Source organism: Ischnura elegans, assembly GCF_921293095.1.
Source record: "Ischnura elegans chromosome 13 unlocalized genomic scaffold, ioIscEleg1.1 SUPER_13_unloc_1, whole genome shotgun sequence".
Classification (NCBI taxonomy): Eukaryota; Metazoa; Arthropoda; class Insecta; order Odonata; family Coenagrionidae; genus Ischnura; species Ischnura elegans.
This window is the reverse complement of record NW_025791657.1, coordinates 14,866,066-14,882,890: the sequence shown is the minus strand read 5'-3', so window position 1 is coordinate 14,882,890 and position 16,825 is coordinate 14,866,066. Positions and strand designations below refer to the sequence as shown.

Genomic DNA, 16,825 nt, shown 5'->3' with positions numbered 1-16,825 from the left:
TAAAATCAGACAAGGTAAGTAAAGAATAGTTAACATTCCAGGTTTTTAGTTGCAATTCTTCCCGCTAGAAAACCACGTATGCAATAGGCCTTTTTTCGACAAATGATGAATTCCTACGTTCTGAACTGAATTATTATAGAGTTTAGTTGCACGAATACAAACGTGCTTATTCTTAGACCCTTTTCTGAATTATATATTAAAGCTATTTAGGAATCATGTTTGTCACTGCAAGACCGAATATGAGTCTGCCAAAATTGCCTTAAAATTATTTCTGCACCAAAAATTAATTTATCATTAAAATTTACTGATTTTTTTTACAATCATAAAACGGATATTTTAATATAAAGTCATTAAAACTTCCACTCATTTCATCTCTTGGAAAGAGACAAGTCTTCAAAGGCGGATACAAGGCCTCTAATAGATACGAGTCTCTGGTGGTAAAACTTTCAACTAAGACACCTTCCAAAAATACTGAATCAGTTTTTCCTTGTAATGTCTCATATTAACAAGTGGTGGCTACCTGTCATTGAGCTTGAAAGTTGTTGAAAGTAATTTTATACTGTTGCGGTGTAATTTATATTTTAGGTGATTAATTAATTATTTACTTTTTTGGTAATTTCATTGAGCATTCTAAATCATTTTCATACATCATCGTCCCTTTTTCCTGTGGGAATTTGAAATCTGTGTCACTGCTGTGATTTTGGTTTCTTTGACGATTGGCCTGAATTGAAGATTGAAGGAGATATTGCTGTGAAAACATGAGTGTTACCACTGGGACTTTCTCGCAGTATCTTGGAAGTAATTTCGAGGGTGCTCCTTGTAGACTTTGCATGAAGAAAAATGATAAGTATTACAGCATTTTCAACTCAAATATCTCGTCCACAATGACAGTAGAAGGTGCCATTCATGAATTACTCGGTTTAAGGGTAAGTGACGAGTGATATTTTATCCTAGTAATTGTATTCCATATTATGAACTTATTTTTCCAGATAATACCGAATTCTCTTAACGTGTATAGTGTTGGTTGATATTCAGGTTTCTGTGGAAGATGGCCTGCCCAACACTTTATGTCCTCTGTGTTTGAAAAAGCTGATGGAATTCAATGATTTCAAAAAGATATGTTTAGAATCGGACGCAGAACTGAGGAAAATTTCGTCGAGAAATTATTTCAAGGTGAGTGGTTTTCCTGTTTTTCGCATTCTGAGACAGTGGCTTGTTTAGTTTTGTAGGATTTTACGTGTTCACTTGATCGGATTTACGTCGACAGCGGTGACATATCTAGGAAGATTTATTCATTGAAAGACTCAACTGGTTACAACTACAACTTAAATGAAGTAACTTAGCAATGTAATTTCTACATCACTTACTGTTGCTAGTGGAACAAATATGATAATGCATGAATGCATAAAGCAAGTCCATCATTTAATAAAAAGGCGCCTTAATTATAATAATACATTGTTAGAGTTTTTAATTTATAAATAAATAACGTTAGAGGTTATGGAATGCCCTTGTTCACGCGACGGAACAGTTAAACAACCCTTACATTCCAGAAACATTTCATAATCCGTGAATCCTTGGCCGGGTACCAGTCAAACCACAGTCAATGTTTCAGTGACCCAAGGCCTTATGTCTTTTGGTGCAACAACGTGTTTATAAATCAATCGTGGGAATTCAAATTCAATAATGATCAACGCAGAAAGCAATCTATTCGACTGGCTTCCTTTTATACGTGGTTCACGTTTATACATGCTAGCTTCAGTATTCGTTGAAATAAATAAATCCTTTTTAATTTTCTATGTAGTTATCAACTATGAGCTTGAGATTTTGATTAGTTTATCGGTTGCCAAGCATAGACTCAAATTAAGTGTGTGTGTAACATTTCTCTTTTTCTTGGCCTATTGCTTAGATTAAATTTTCAGGTAATTAATTTAAATACGTATTTACAAATGTACTGTGTATTTTTATCTTAAAGACTTTAGGCATGAAAAGTGATAGGTTTGTAAATACAAGTGTTCAAGTCTCAAAAATCAATATTACAGTGAAAACATATCCAATCAAACATTTTTATTTTATGGATTTTGAATTTAAAAACAAACTAGAAAAATTGATGTAGTTTACACTTAATGTGGAGGTTTATTATCTGTGAAGGTTGCTTATGTAAAATATTACATTCATTTTTTATATAAACGTTGCATTTGAGTTATAACATTTGAATGTATCTTGGTTAAACATCTATATCAGTATTTTTATTAACATATGTTGTGTGCATTCAACATAAAGCATTTAATTGAATAGATCAATCCTTTTGAAAGGAATATGTTCTACATCTAAGATTTCAATGTTTTCGAAATGGAAATTTGGTATAAGCTGCCGGCTAAAAAGTGCATAGAGGTATATGCTATCATTGAAACTTGTTTTGTGTAATGAAATCATATTTTTTAAACAGTTAGATTTTAGTCATGTGCATCATAGTTCACAATCAATGAAAGGCATCAATTATACTAATTACATTGATTCTTAAATTTTCATTCAATATTGATCTTAAGTGTTGGTATAAAAGTGTGCTGTGTACTTTGATTATTATGCGCTATATTGTAGTGTAATTTTGGAAAAGTTAAGTTATTCATTTGATATTTTTTATGTCCACAAATTTACAGTTAAGGATGGGTTTTGTTCGGACCTATGTATCGGTATTTCTACATTAGTTGCAACATGAGGGTAGAAATTGTTTTTAGATTAGAGGGTGGAATAAATTAAGTACTTGCTTGGGAGATTTTTTTCTAGATTTTGTAGGTTTATTTGGCAAAAGAAACTGTCAACAAAATTTAGAGCTCTTAATTTTCATCGTTTAAATGTATATATTTCGTTTTCTAATTTAAAATGGGATGTAAAATTTAAAAACCTTTGAGATAATTGTAAGGTTTTGTCCTTCAGTCTATTGAAATGGATCCTTATGGATTTGTTATTATTAGCATGTCAAAGGAAGGGAGATCACAATTTGACTAATATTTTATAGCAAATTTTAATATTGAATGAAGGCTATGAAACTGATGTAAAATTTTACGTTGCAGAATTTCATTTGGCAGTGCTAAGTATAGGTCATCAACAAATTTATGTAAGGAATTAAGAGAGTTAATTAATCAATCACTGATTGTGAGTACTGTTGCTAATAAGGCTGGTTGCCACTGGGAATCCTATGTGATCTCAATTTTTATTTGATGTTCATTGTTTCTGTGTTGGTCCATTTCATCTCAAATCAGGCTGATAGAGCAAAATCATGTCATGCGACCATCACTGATTTCTCTGAAAGTTATATATATGAAAGCAGTATCCTCATGATTAATGATGGTCACTTTATCTCAGCTCAGAAATGAACCGTTGTAAAGTTACCGTCCTTTGAACATTGCAGTGTCAGGCCTCAGAGTAAAAAATGAAAACTCACATAAATGCTGATGACTAAGGAACCATGACCCATTAAGCCTTGGTTATTGTTTTGTTTTGAAGATAATTTATTTATGCACATTTTGCCATAACTTTCAAGTCATTTGAAGCAGTAATAAACAAAGAGGACTTGTTTAAACAATAAATATTAGTCATTATTTAACAATTTATTACTAAAGATGACCACCTTTTATTTTCTTTAAAATTTGCAAGTGAGTAGTTAAAATGTTCTGCTATCAATAAAAGAAACTATAAAAAAAAACAGTAGTATTTTTATACTTTTTGTTTTAAGGCATGTGTTAGACATGTTTTCGACTCCTTTACACCAAGATTGCATACTTTCAAGGGGGGGAGGAATGAAGTTTCATTCTACTTAGCATTTATAACAGTGAAAATTTCATATCTGAATGATTGGTTACTTCTATTGACTGAAAGCTAGTTAAATCTTGTTTAATTCTATTGTATCCAATGTGTGCAAACACCCACTGCTACTGTCTGGAAACCATGAAAGAGTCGCAAGTTACACAGAGTATTTTTCAATGACACTTCACGTAAGTCTTCTACTTTAGGCAATGTGGACATTTTGATGGACCATGTGGATGCATAAACGAGACATAAATGTCATTCTCTTCTAAACACACTGCAGTGATTTAGGAAATTCACCAGATTTTTCAGGTGATATGTGACAGATCGGTGTGGTAACTTTCAGAGAAATTGATGATGGTCACCTGACACCCCTCCGCCTGATTTGAGATGAAATCCCCCCGTTTTTAACGGCCGAGGTTGATATTAATAAATATTTAGTATTTATTTATATTTAATCAAAGGTAATTATGCATCTACAAACAATGTTATTAAAAGGGGTGGAATGACTTGCAATACTTATCTTTGGATTAATTAATAAGTATATTTGAAAGGAATTTAATGCATGCGCATAGTTACAGCTGTTCATGGAACTTATCACTGGTCTTAAAGGAATATCAACTTTGTGTCTATCAGCAAATCATAAAGTTGCTTCAATTGTTATTGAAAGCTTTTAATATTTAGAAACTTAAGCAAAGATCTCTCTATTATGGTAATTTCTTAATTTTTTAATCACATTCCTGTTTGTACATAATTTCTGTGTTATTGCTCTATTTAGTATTAAGGATAATAATACTATAATAAACTTAATGAAATATATTTAAAAGAATATATTTCACTAAGTAAATTAGTAAGTATATTTGAAATATATTAATATATTTTTTTTAATAAATTTAATGAAAGCTACCCTTAACAATGTAATTTTCTGTAAAGAGCATCCATACAGTAATTATGTCCTTTAAGCAAATCATGAAGTTGCTTGAAGTGCTACTGAAAGCTAATAATTTTTAGAAATTCCTGCAAAAATATCTCTATTATAGTAACTCATTAATTTCTCTGTCATATTTGCATTTGTGCATTATTGCAATGTCATTGCTCTATTCAGTATGAAGGATAATAATATCATGCTTTTATTAAAAAATTGGTTTTATAAAATGGTTTACAATTTATTATCATCTTCAGTTTTGATTTCTTCTTACCTAATTAACATTCTATATTCTATTCCAGGGCCAATATTTGGAGCATCTAATTTGTTGATTTTGAAGAAAAGTTTTTTTATCAATGTTATTTTCTCTATAGAATATCCAAGGAGAGAGGACAGCCGATGATGAGTTAGGATCTTCTGCAGAGACAAAGGATTGTATTCCAGATACGACAATAGGCACTTCACAGCTCGCAAGCTCAGTCCAAGTAACTGAAATATACATTCCTATGCCAGACTCCCAAGGATCCAGAGCCAACATATTGGTAAGTTTTGTTCTCATTCACCGTTAAAGCTCAGTTGAGCAACATATGTGATTTTATATATGATTTTACTCTTTCCCAGCGAACAACTTAAGAAAAATCTTATCGGGATACTGCGCGGGTTAGAATGTTTAAGAGCGCCGACGTTTCAGGTACCGACTCGCTACCCATTCTCACGGCTACTGATGGAAAATTCGAAAAGACCGTTGAAGCCCAGCGTTAGGAGGAGCCGGATTGGTCGAGATCCGATTGTTGTCGTGGAAGACAGTGGACCAGCGTAGACTTAGCTCTGGCAAGCAAAACTCTTTTAAGGGTTCTATTCCAAGAGCTGCTGATCAAAAATCTGGTGTCTCTGTTTACTTTCTTATTTTCAAGTTTTATTTCAGTCGTCTCTTTGGTTAAACGGTCCCAGAAATTACTTGATCGCCACAAAACTCTGGTGTCATCCCACTGTATTTTGTGGTCCTCATCCAAGCTATGCTCGACTATGGCTGATTTTTCTGGTTGACCAAGTTGGAACCCAACAAAAGTTGAGAAACCTTTCCCAGTGTGCAAATATCTCAGTTGTGTGGCAGAAGTGGATTTGTGTACGTATCTTTCAACTGTACAACCTTCATTTGTACAATAGGAATCGACAAGCCTGGGCATGCTTATCTGTTTATACTTAGTCAGTCTCAGTTGTACAACATTGTTAACCTTCCTACAGAAATTCTGCAATTCCCATGCATTAGGCGTATTGTGAACTGTCTTGAATCTCTGTTCGAGGCAATAGTCTTGGCCATAATGCAGCTTGGTCTCAAGATAGCTCTCTATATGTTAAAGCTGCCATTTTTCTATACCTCAACTAAGGAGATTTGCAAAGTTTTCATTTCACCTCTTTTGTAAACGTGGGGAAAGCAAAGAACACAATTGAATGTATTCATGTAGTATGGGGCTGTATAAAATTCAGCAATCACTTGAATTTGGATATTCACTGCATTCAATGGAAATATTTTGTAGAATTTGATTTCTTTCTTTTTTTATACATATATTCTTTGTCGATCCTAAAAATATGATCCTGAGTAATTGCATCTATATTTTTTCCATTAACTGGATTTACAGTTTCTTAATGGGTGTCCTTAACCCCTCAAGCATGGTAGGCATTTAATTAAATCCCATCCCAGCAGCCGGATGAGATGTAAATGACTTTGCCTTTTTGCGTGCTATCTTTCAATAAGTTATAGGTGTCATAACATACAGTTAGTACCGTTGAAAATTTTTGTAAACCTTTATAATAGGGTAGTTTCCTTCAACAAAGAAAACGAAAGGCATTGATTGCGATTTGTTACCCACCATTAGTGTATTCATAATACACAAATTATTTGGTTTTTGAAATACTGGTTTAGACGAATGGCAAGGGTCAAATTTTATCCTCATTTGAAAAGGCCAAGATTGGCGCCAATGCGATGCCACTCCACGTGACGTCACAGGGACCTAGTTTCTATACGAGAAGATTGGAGTTATACATCGTCAGAGGTTACCAATGCATGCTTGAGGCGCAGAGCTCAGGGAAACATGTCTTAATAATCACTTATTAAAACTGGCTAGCGATTTGAACAAATAATTATTGTTTTATATTACTTGTTCTTTGAACAAATGAATTTATCTTCATTTTTCAATTATATAAATTTTGTCTCGAATTCGTTGCAATATCTCTAACATTCCATGCATTTTTTAACACAATTACGTGATGTATTTAAATGATGTCAGGTTGAAAATGTTGTAGCCGAATGGATACTCTCGATAGGATTACCTGTTTCACCTACTTGAGAAAAGTAGCAATCACACTCTTCATTAAATGTATGTACCCATCACATGAATTGACACGTGACATGAGAAATTCAAACATCAATGAGGCCACGGGGAAAAATGGACACATTTCAAATTAATATGCAACGCTTAATAATATTTTTATCTTTAACACTAGAATGCCAGGATATTGACATACCCCAAGAGCACCGGGAGGGTGTCATTTCAACACCCGTGCTCTTATAACCATGTTATGTTGCAGATAATATTTTTCTTAGTTGCTAGTGTAAAGCATCATCTTTGTTGTAATATTTGTTTTTGGTTCCTTAATATTTTCAAAAAAATAATGTTTTTTAAGAGATTTCCACTGAAGTAAAAAAATACTATGCAAAACATTCTATTCTCTTTGACTGCGGCATGTTTTTTTATGCATCTGGTTTTCATCTTCAAATGTGGAATTTTGATTTTAAAGATAAAAATTTGAAAGCAATAAAATAAAAAATGACTATTTAACTACAAAATTGTATAAAAGAAAACAAACACTTTGTAAAAAACAAAAAAATAACACCTTTTTGTACAGACTTCCTAAAAGCTTTAACAATATTGCAAATTCTTTACTTTTCTGGAACTTTTGCACTATTTTGGCCATACACACTGACTTTTTACGCAGCTTTCAATAAGCTACATCCTGTTTTATTGCATTTTATCTTTACTTGAAAGTTTCTAGTCCATTCTGGTTCAGTTTTGGGCAAAATCTTAGAGTTGTCACAAATGTCAACATGAGGGTGTCGAGAGCTTAGACCAAGAACACATTTTGTCGGTTTTTCCTTTTGGCTTTGACGATAAGTGTAATGCAACCGTTTTTGTACAATTTATTTGAATACAGCTCTCTCTGAGAAGCTTTTATTCCAGCAGATATATACTTCTTTCTCTTATTTATGATACCCAAAAGGCTTGTACCCTTTCTTTCAAGCAAAACCAAGCAAAGTGATGTGAATTTGGCCAGTAGTGATATTTCTGCCTTTGGTCCAGTACGACCGCATAAGTTTCAATACATCATAATCAGTAAAGCGATTGCCAGCTTGACGAGTGTCGTCCTGGCCAAGGTAATGAAATCTGTTTGTCATATAAATACTATCCTTATCCACTACAAGCCAGTATTTTTGCCCATATTTATCAGGCTTTTATGCCATGAATTGTGCGAATGGGCATCTAGCTTTGTTGGGAAACCCTTGTTCATCAAAGGTTTTGTGTGGCCCAGGCTATGGTTCCACAGCGTGGCCATCTCCTTCTCAGGTAGGATCCTGAATGAGAAGGCGTTGTCGCTTTGAAGCCTGGCGAGTGTCCCTTCCACGCCGGCACACAACCTCATGACTATGCAGAAATGTCTTCTGTCCGATAGCCAGTGCTGATCCAGGTTTGTCTAAAACACATCACTAATACCATTCACAGCAGTGGATTCGGGGGTCCCAGGGCGGGCCCCGCGAGGATACAACTCGAGGACCGGGAACCAAGTCTGAGACTTATACACCCGTGCCTCTCAAGAGCGGAAGGACAGGAAGCAACAAGGAAGGAAGCGCCACCGCGATAGGAGCCCGACAATGCCTCCTGGGAGGGAATAGGGAAGGAAGGGAGGGGACGAGGAATCCCGCACCATCACAAAGGCGGGCGAAAGCGAAACCAAGCTTACGCAATTAATGTTCTACCAATTTTAGTAGATTTTTCTATGAGGAAGAAAAATCCATCGATCAAATCAGTAGCTACCGTTCACAGCAGATACAAATACTCAAACTCATGATACATGCTAAGATGTTTTTCCTTCGTAACTGAAGTACTACAATACCCTAACCATAGCCTGGGCCACACATAGCCATTGACGAACAGCTGTTTCCAACAAAGCAAGATGTCCAATCACACAATTCATGTCATCAAAGACAGGAATATCATTTAAAATTGCAACAATTTTGTCTGGCATTACACATCTCTTCAACACCATCATAAAGACCAAATTTGATGCAAGTTGAGAAGCACCTCTGGACTGGCCGTGACACATATCAGGCAGCCAAACAAAGAGGCTCAGCAGAAGCCAGCTGTATTGCTGTGCACTTCACTACACTTATGTTTCACGGCAAATAAAAGTCGTCACCGTAAAATTTGGCTTGTTTCAAGGAAAATCATTCGCAAATAGAGCGGAATGTACTTACCTTACGAGCTAATAAATTTTGGAAAAAAATATAAACTATGTACTGTTATTTATAGAAATTATGTAAAACATAAAGAGTCGTGAAGGTAATATATTTCTCTAGAGTACTAATTTGGCTAGTAATAATCGAACTGCATCGCACAAAGCGCCTTAACCGAACGAATAAATGACTAAGTATTCAAAATGACAACCTCCGGCATTCAAGGTAAATTTAAATTTTAAAGATAGAAAAAAGAGAGGGAGTATCCCTAACACTATCGTTGCATTAAGCCCTTAAAGTGATTAAAATTAATGAAACATTTTATTCTACAACACTCTTTAATCCTTTTGAGATGGCGGAGTTTTCATCTTAGCATGACTGCTATACTAAGCCCCAAGAGACTCTTCTTTCTCGTGGTATGGAGCATTTTTGGAGGTCATTCATTAACACTAGAATGCCGAAGGGTGTCATTTTGACACCCTACGCGTACATTTTTTACGGAGCTGGCCCTTAGAGAGTGTTGTAGAAAAAAATCTTTCGTGACTTTTATTCATTTTTAGATCTTAACAAAACGACAGTAAAAGGGATACCCCCCCTAATTTTTTTCGTCTCAAAAATTCAAATTTACCTTGAATGCCGGAGGGTGTCATTTTGACACCCAGTATATTATATCACTTCTTTCTTCGGTTTAGGTGTCTTGTGGGATGCGGCTTGATAATTATTTGTCAAATTAGTATAGTGTAGTACATTATCTTCATATGTAGTACCTTTATGTATAGTATAGTATATTTTAGTATATTATATTACCTTCATGATTGTTTGTCTTACATAATTTCAATGAGCATCGGCTGTATACTACTTTTTTCAAAAGTTTAGTAGCTAGTAAGGTAAGTATATTCCGCTGCCTTTTGCAAATGATTCGCCTTGAAACCAGCTAATTTTTTTTTACCGAGGTGACACTTATATGCCCTGAAACATTGCAGTAAAGTGACGCGCGCGACAATGCAGTTAGCTGCTGCCGAGCCTCTGTGCTCGGCTGCCTGGCTCGCGCGCGTGTTTGGCGGACTGGGTCGCTATGGTCGCGACCTGCTGCTTGACTTGCCTCGGCAGTTCTGTCTTGATAATGGCACTGCATAGACGTGTTACGACGGAGCAAAGTATTGAAATACTAAACGATATTTCTGGAGACGTGTTGGAGAAAGCGTCTGATGCAGATTTTGAGTCGGGCAACGATTGGGTTGCACAGGAGGTGCAATTTAGATCATCCAAAAATGATGAAAATAGTGAGCACGGTCAGTTTCAGTGTTTTGTATATTTCAGTTTATTAATTTAATCACGAAAGATACACATATTTATTTTACAATACGCATGTACACATAATTGAGTTACTGGATCTGCACTGGTTATCGGACAGAAAAGAAATTGTGCGTGGTCGTGACATGGTGTACCGACGTGGAAGGGGAGCTGGGTAGACTTCAAGGCGACGACAACTCCTTGTTCAAGATCGTAAGAAGGAGATGGCCATGCTGAGGAATCATAACCTGGGCCTAACATTGACGAACAGCTGTTTCCATGCAAAGCTAGATGTCCATTCAAGCAATTCATGGCACCAAAGCCTGATAAGTATGGGCATAAATACTGGTTTGCAGTGTATAAAGACAGCATGTATTTGGTAAACTGATTCCATAAAATCCAGATTGACCAGAGGCGTCAAGAACGGCTCTCGTCAAGCAGGCGATCGCGTTTCAGATCATGTTGTATTGAAACGTATGCAACCCTACATGAGCAAGGGCAGGAATGTAACCACTAGCATTTGTTTCACATCACTTTTGCTAGCTCTGCTCGAAACAAAAGGGTACTTGCCTTTCGGGAACCGTAAATAAGGGAAGAAAGGAAATACCTGGTGAAATAAAAGCTTGTCGAGAAGAGTTGCAATCAACTAAATTGAACAAAAATGGTGACGTAACACTTAGTGTTAATCAGGGCAAACAGAAAAAAATGTGTTCTGGTTCTATGATCTCTTCGCCCTCATATTGACATTAGTAACAACTCTAACAAATCGCCCGAAACAGTAAGGTATTGTAATGAGATAAACTTTGAAGTAAATATTATTGATCAGATGGGGTGGAAATACTTGGTCAGAACTAGAACCAGGCGATTGCCTGTTTTTTTCTTTCCAGAATACTTTTGACTTGGTCACTATAAATTCCTGAGTACTATATATAAGGAAATAACTTCACAAAAGATGTCCCGAATTATTTTTACAAAATTTATCAGAATAGCTTGCTTTCCCTTACATTGAGTCAACGAATATCTGGCAACTAAATCCAGAACTGACTAGGGATTGTCAAGTATAGATAAAATGCAATGAAAACAGAACTGTTGCTTTTTGTAAGCTTAGTGAAAAGTCAGTAAACCTAAGGCCAAAACAGGCCAAAAGTGCCAGAATGTAGAGAATCTACTATTTTGATGAAGCTTTTCGTAAGTCTGTATGAAAAAGCATTCGATTTCTTTTTGGGTTCTACGAGGTTTTTGTATTTTATTTTTAAAAATTTCGTAGTTTTGTGACCGCAATGGTTTTATTTTAATTTTCGTCTTTTGAAGCACATTAATACATTCTATGACGAAAAATTTATGACGAAAGTTAACAATGATAATAAAAAGAAAAACAATGTCCTATTTATTTTATTCTATCTATTCAATCCTGTCGTATTCATTTTAATTTTTTATGCACATAAAATTTAACCAATTACAGTGAACAACAAATACTTATAAAAAAGTATTCAATTATTATATATAGGTATTATTACACCTTCATGCGTCTTCCGACGTTTCAGCGCAATCTTTTCGATGGATGCCGCATTCCAGGAGAGTATTTTTTTGTAAAAAAATTTTTTACTTCAGTGGTACTCTATTAAAACATTAAGTTTTTTTTAATATTAGGGCAAAAAATCGGTATTAAACAAAAGTTGATACTATCTACTCCAAAATAAAACTAATCTGCAACGTTAAATGCATATTAAAGCATGGGTGTCAAAATGACACCCTCCCGGCATTCTAGGGGATACAAATTTCCCGGCATTCTAGTGTTAAGAAGGGTCTCGCGGAACCTTTTTCGACCCCTCCCAGCGAGGACTCTGCATTATCTCGGACTCCGAGAGTAGTTGTGCTCCCTCCCTACCGGATTTACGACCATGCCTAGGGCATTGGTTCACAGTCAACTTATGTATTGCTATTATGTATATAGCTCATGGATAATTGTTGCTTGCAAATAAATATCAAACTATGAATTGTATTCCTCATTTTTTCTGAGCATTGTCAAATTTTAAGCAAAGTTCTATGGTCAATATTATTGCATTTAATTTAGCAACAATTTCCATGTTGATATTTATACGTAACTTGAGATGTAAGTTAATATTTATCGTAGAATTTCGTTTAAAAATTGTTAACACTGCTCAAAAGAAAAAGAATTCAATTCTTAGTTTATATTTCTTGAGAAAAGTACAAATATTTATTTGAAAAACTGACTGGATAAACAGTTGTATGACCGCAGTCCCTTACTGCTTAGAGGGGTAATAAAAGAAAAGCGGTTGGGGAACCTGCTCCCCCGGATTCCGTGGATAAAGCCTAAACTTTGCTGTGTTGGGTCCAGAAACAAAGACGTTGTACACTTACACCGTACAACCGCCATAGAAGGAGGAGAAGTAGAAAATGTATATATATACAGCTTTTGTTTTCTTGGTCAGGAAAATCTCAGACGGAAATATACAGCTTTCATCTCCAGGGTCAAGAAATGTCCACACGTATATTTACGTCTTTAGTAGGGAAAAGGTTAAAGGCCAGCAATGAAAAAAATGTTCGTGTAGGGTGTCAAAATGATACCCTTCGACATTCTAGTGTTAATCACCTATGATCTGAAAGCTTCCCGTCAATGATTTTCCTTGGCAACAAAATGCACAGCTATAGTGTACCGTTCGCTAATTGCTTTCAAGTCGAATAATACAGAACAAGGTTGTCATTGAGATACTGAAGATACAATAGGACCAGGTAGTCCTAACGTGTCTTAAACATCTGGCAAATACTATTCCACTTGAAATATCTGCAAAATACTCAGTGAATTTTTTTCTCTTCCAATAATTATTATTTCCCATTAAATACTGCTAATTAATACAATTACACTATTGTGTTTATTTCAACAAATTCAAACAAATCATGCTCCTTATCTCTGTGATCCATCTACATCCAAAACCATTCATCATAGATTTTGATACGAGATCACTCAAACTGGCTGAAAGCTTGGACATATGAAATGGAACCAATATGTTAAGTGCTTCATTTTTTTCTATTCAGTATCAAATCAAAATAATTATCCTTGACATGAATGTGTATGGTTCACAACATCCGATATTGTCAGGAAATTTTGCTGACGACCTCAGCACCGAAGCCCATTATGACTTGCCTTGTTAGCGGGTGATTACTGTTGGGATGGCGCTCCAAAAGAATGAGTGGAACAAGTCATTCAGTGAAGGAATTCATTGTGATTTCTCACGCATTGCATCATGCAATTGCCCCTCTTCCAACTTACACACACCTATCCCGCCGACTGATTTCTGCCTACCGCGTCATCTGCGCCTTCCCATCCACCAGCTTCCTGCAAGGTGCTGATGGCAGCATGGCACCTACGCAGGCACTTCTCATTATGAGTGCCTACAATGAATACGTATGGAGTATGTTTCTCTATGGACGTGAGGCTTGGACGTTGACAGCAGCAGAGAAGTCAAGTGTGGAAGGATTCGAAATGTGGTGCTTTACAGAAGAATGATGAAGATAAAACGGATTGACTGTGTGAGTAACGAGGAAGTGCTAAGAAGAGTGGGAGAAAAGTGAAACCTCCTAAAAACCTTAAGCAGAAGAAGGGACGACTTAGTTGACCACATTTTGAGGCACGATGGTCTGATGAAGACAATCGTTGAAGGACAAGTGGAAGGGAAAAGGGGCAAGGGACGGCCCCGAATGAGTTACATAGGACGGGTCATAAAGGATGTAAAAGAGAAGAAATATGTAGCTATGAAAAGATTAGCAGATAGGAGAGAGAAATGGAGAGCTGCGTCAAACCAATCTTAGGATTGTTGACTAATGATGATGATGACAATGAATAGATATCCAAATGAAATAAATATAGTAAATAAATGTAAATACATAATAAATAGATGTATAAATATAATAGTGATGGAGATCCAAATGATGTGAGACATCTTTATGACCATCTGGTCTCACGTCCCGCATTCGGTGACAAACTCAAGTGGCGCCGCTTACAAAATTGTGTTTATTTTAGCGCTGATATTTGGTTATAAAGTCACATGCATCAGTAAACCATTTATTCGTCAGTAATCATTGTGTATGGGGAGCGTATAATGCAAGATTTTCCTTGAAATTCATTAATTTGATAAGTTTGTTTAACGTATAATGCAAAAAGGAGTTATCCTGTTCTTAAAAAGTTGATCAATACATGAAAACTGAGGTTATTTTCTTATTCAGAGGCCTAATGTTAGTCAAAAACGAGTCTTAAATGTAAGACAACAAATTGGGTGTTGAGCAGTGTAATGTTGATTAATTGATGGAAATGAGGACTATGAAGGGGATTAGGATGGGTCGGCTTGCTAGCATGTAACCCCACTGCCACCTTGGCTGGCTAATTCCATGCCAAGTTGGACAAATAGAACTGGTTACATCAGTTATATCATTGAAGTCAGTGACAATAATGCCATATGTACCATGTACATGCTTTCGGTCAGCTTGAATAGTGGTAGGCAAAAAAGGAGATTTTATTGTAATAATCATTATCGCTTGTAAAGAGTATTATCATTTTGTCTTTATTGAATGATACCCAACATTCTCTTCTCTTTTCATGTGAATAAGGATAACGGAGACCACCTCGGTGAAGGGGATTATCCCGTGCTCTACACACCAGATCCAGCTGAAATTTCAAGTGACCTCTCAGATCCATTGGCATTGCATGACTTGGTGAGCTTCCTTTTGCCCAGTGCCATGATGTGTTAGGGTTTGAAGCTCAACATTGTCTGCCAGAATTGACTTAAAATATCTTGAGTAAATCCAAATAGCAAAAATATAATTTCATGCTGAAATGCATTGTATGTGCATGGTCTCATAAGTTGGAGTGAAATAGGAAAAGGCGTGGACATAATTATCTGTATGAAATAATTAGCCCATTTACTGCCAGCCCATTTCAGGTGGGATGCACGAAGACAGCCGAGAGTATTTTCCGGAATTAGCAACATTTCAGATTTAAAAAATGTTCAGCTACTTAATTTTATTTAATACGTCTACATTTTTTTCCCAATTCTTTTGATATAAATGTATCGCATAACCATTGGTAGATTATGGGGCTTTGCATAAATTACAGCCGTTGAAAAGGCCACAATCACGAGAAAAGTGAAATGATTCGGGCCGATAAAACGGCCCCTGGCAGTTTAAACTCAACAAATGCGGACCGATATATCGTCCCGGTGGTAGTGAAAGGGTTAATAATGGGAAGGATGGTTAAATACTGTTGGAGTTGAACTTTGAGCAAGGAGTCACCAAAAGTTATCAGTGCACACTTTACGCCAGCTTGAGTGGACTCTTGCAAAAGAAGTGGTTTCATTGTTATTTTTCAACAGGCTATTGTTATCGTTTTTTGGCCATGACTGAGAGACACCCATAATTCTCTTTTAGTTTCATAAGAAAGAGGAGAATGAAGACCACTTTGGTGAAGAAAGTTATCCCGTTCAGCACACAACAGATACTGCTGGAATTTCGAGTGGTGTCTCAGACGCATTGGAAACTGGTGACCTGGTGAGTTTACTCTTGCCTTGTATAGTATTATTTTGCTCTCATGCAAATTCATTCTGTTGCGGAACATTGTGAACGACTTTCGGCAAGAAAAACACAACCTTTGACTAGGCTTGCGTAACGTGAACGAGAAAACTGTGTTGTGCATGAAAGAATCCTTCAAAATGAACGATTTATTGAAACGAGCAAATTGGGTTCATTCAGTGAGCACTGTGTGCTCACCTTTGCTTCATGAGCAAGAGAGTGCAGTGACTTTATGGCACTGAGAAGTTGCTACTTTATTGAGAGTGGTCTCACCTTGCTATGGTCACTTCCGATACAGAATTGGAGCTTATGAAAGGAAGAAAGCGAGAGTCATGCTATTGCATTTGCTCTCGTGGAGTGATGTGTTGATAAATTGATCGCTGAACCAAGTGCAGTTGAATGCACCCAATTATTTGTATCATGATTATCTGGTGAAATTGCACAACAAGAACAAATTTATTCATGAAAAGCAAATATGGTACATCATATTAAGATGTTTCTGATTTTTATTACAGTATTGATGAGATGCACTGAATTGTTGAGGCCTTTACTTTGTAGAATTCCATTATATGGTTGGAAGAAAATTACTTTGCTTTTCTACAAAACACACACTTTATTGCCAACTAGTTTTGATTCCCTTCCCCTCCAATCACCTGACCACAGAGTATATATCCCAGCAAAATCTTATGTGTATCATTAGTCTTGAAAAT

General features: G+C 35.9%; 1 protein-coding gene across 2 annotated transcripts in view; it reads left to right on the top strand.

Moving 5' to 3' along the window:
* Positions 1 to 501: 501 nt before the first annotated feature.
* Positions 502 to 16,825, top strand: part of LOC124172180 (zinc finger protein 271-like) — a 33,681-nt gene continuing 17,357 nt past the window's right edge. Inside the window, exons 1-6 of one of the 2 annotated variants that reach the window (XM_046551595.1) lie at positions 502 to 585; positions 733 to 926; positions 1,036 to 1,173; positions 5,104 to 5,271; positions 15,159 to 15,263; positions 15,975 to 16,094. In XM_046551595.1, the coding sequence (XP_046407551.1) occupies positions 759 to 926; positions 1,036 to 1,173; positions 5,104 to 5,271; positions 15,159 to 15,263; positions 15,975 to 16,094 (699 nt within the window). In that variant the 5' untranslated portion in view covers positions 502 to 585; positions 733 to 758. Of the gene's footprint in view, positions 927 to 1,035; positions 1,174 to 5,103; positions 5,272 to 15,158; positions 15,264 to 15,974; positions 16,095 to 16,825 lie in introns of both variants that reach the window. The other variant, XM_046551594.1, reaches the window with a different exon arrangement.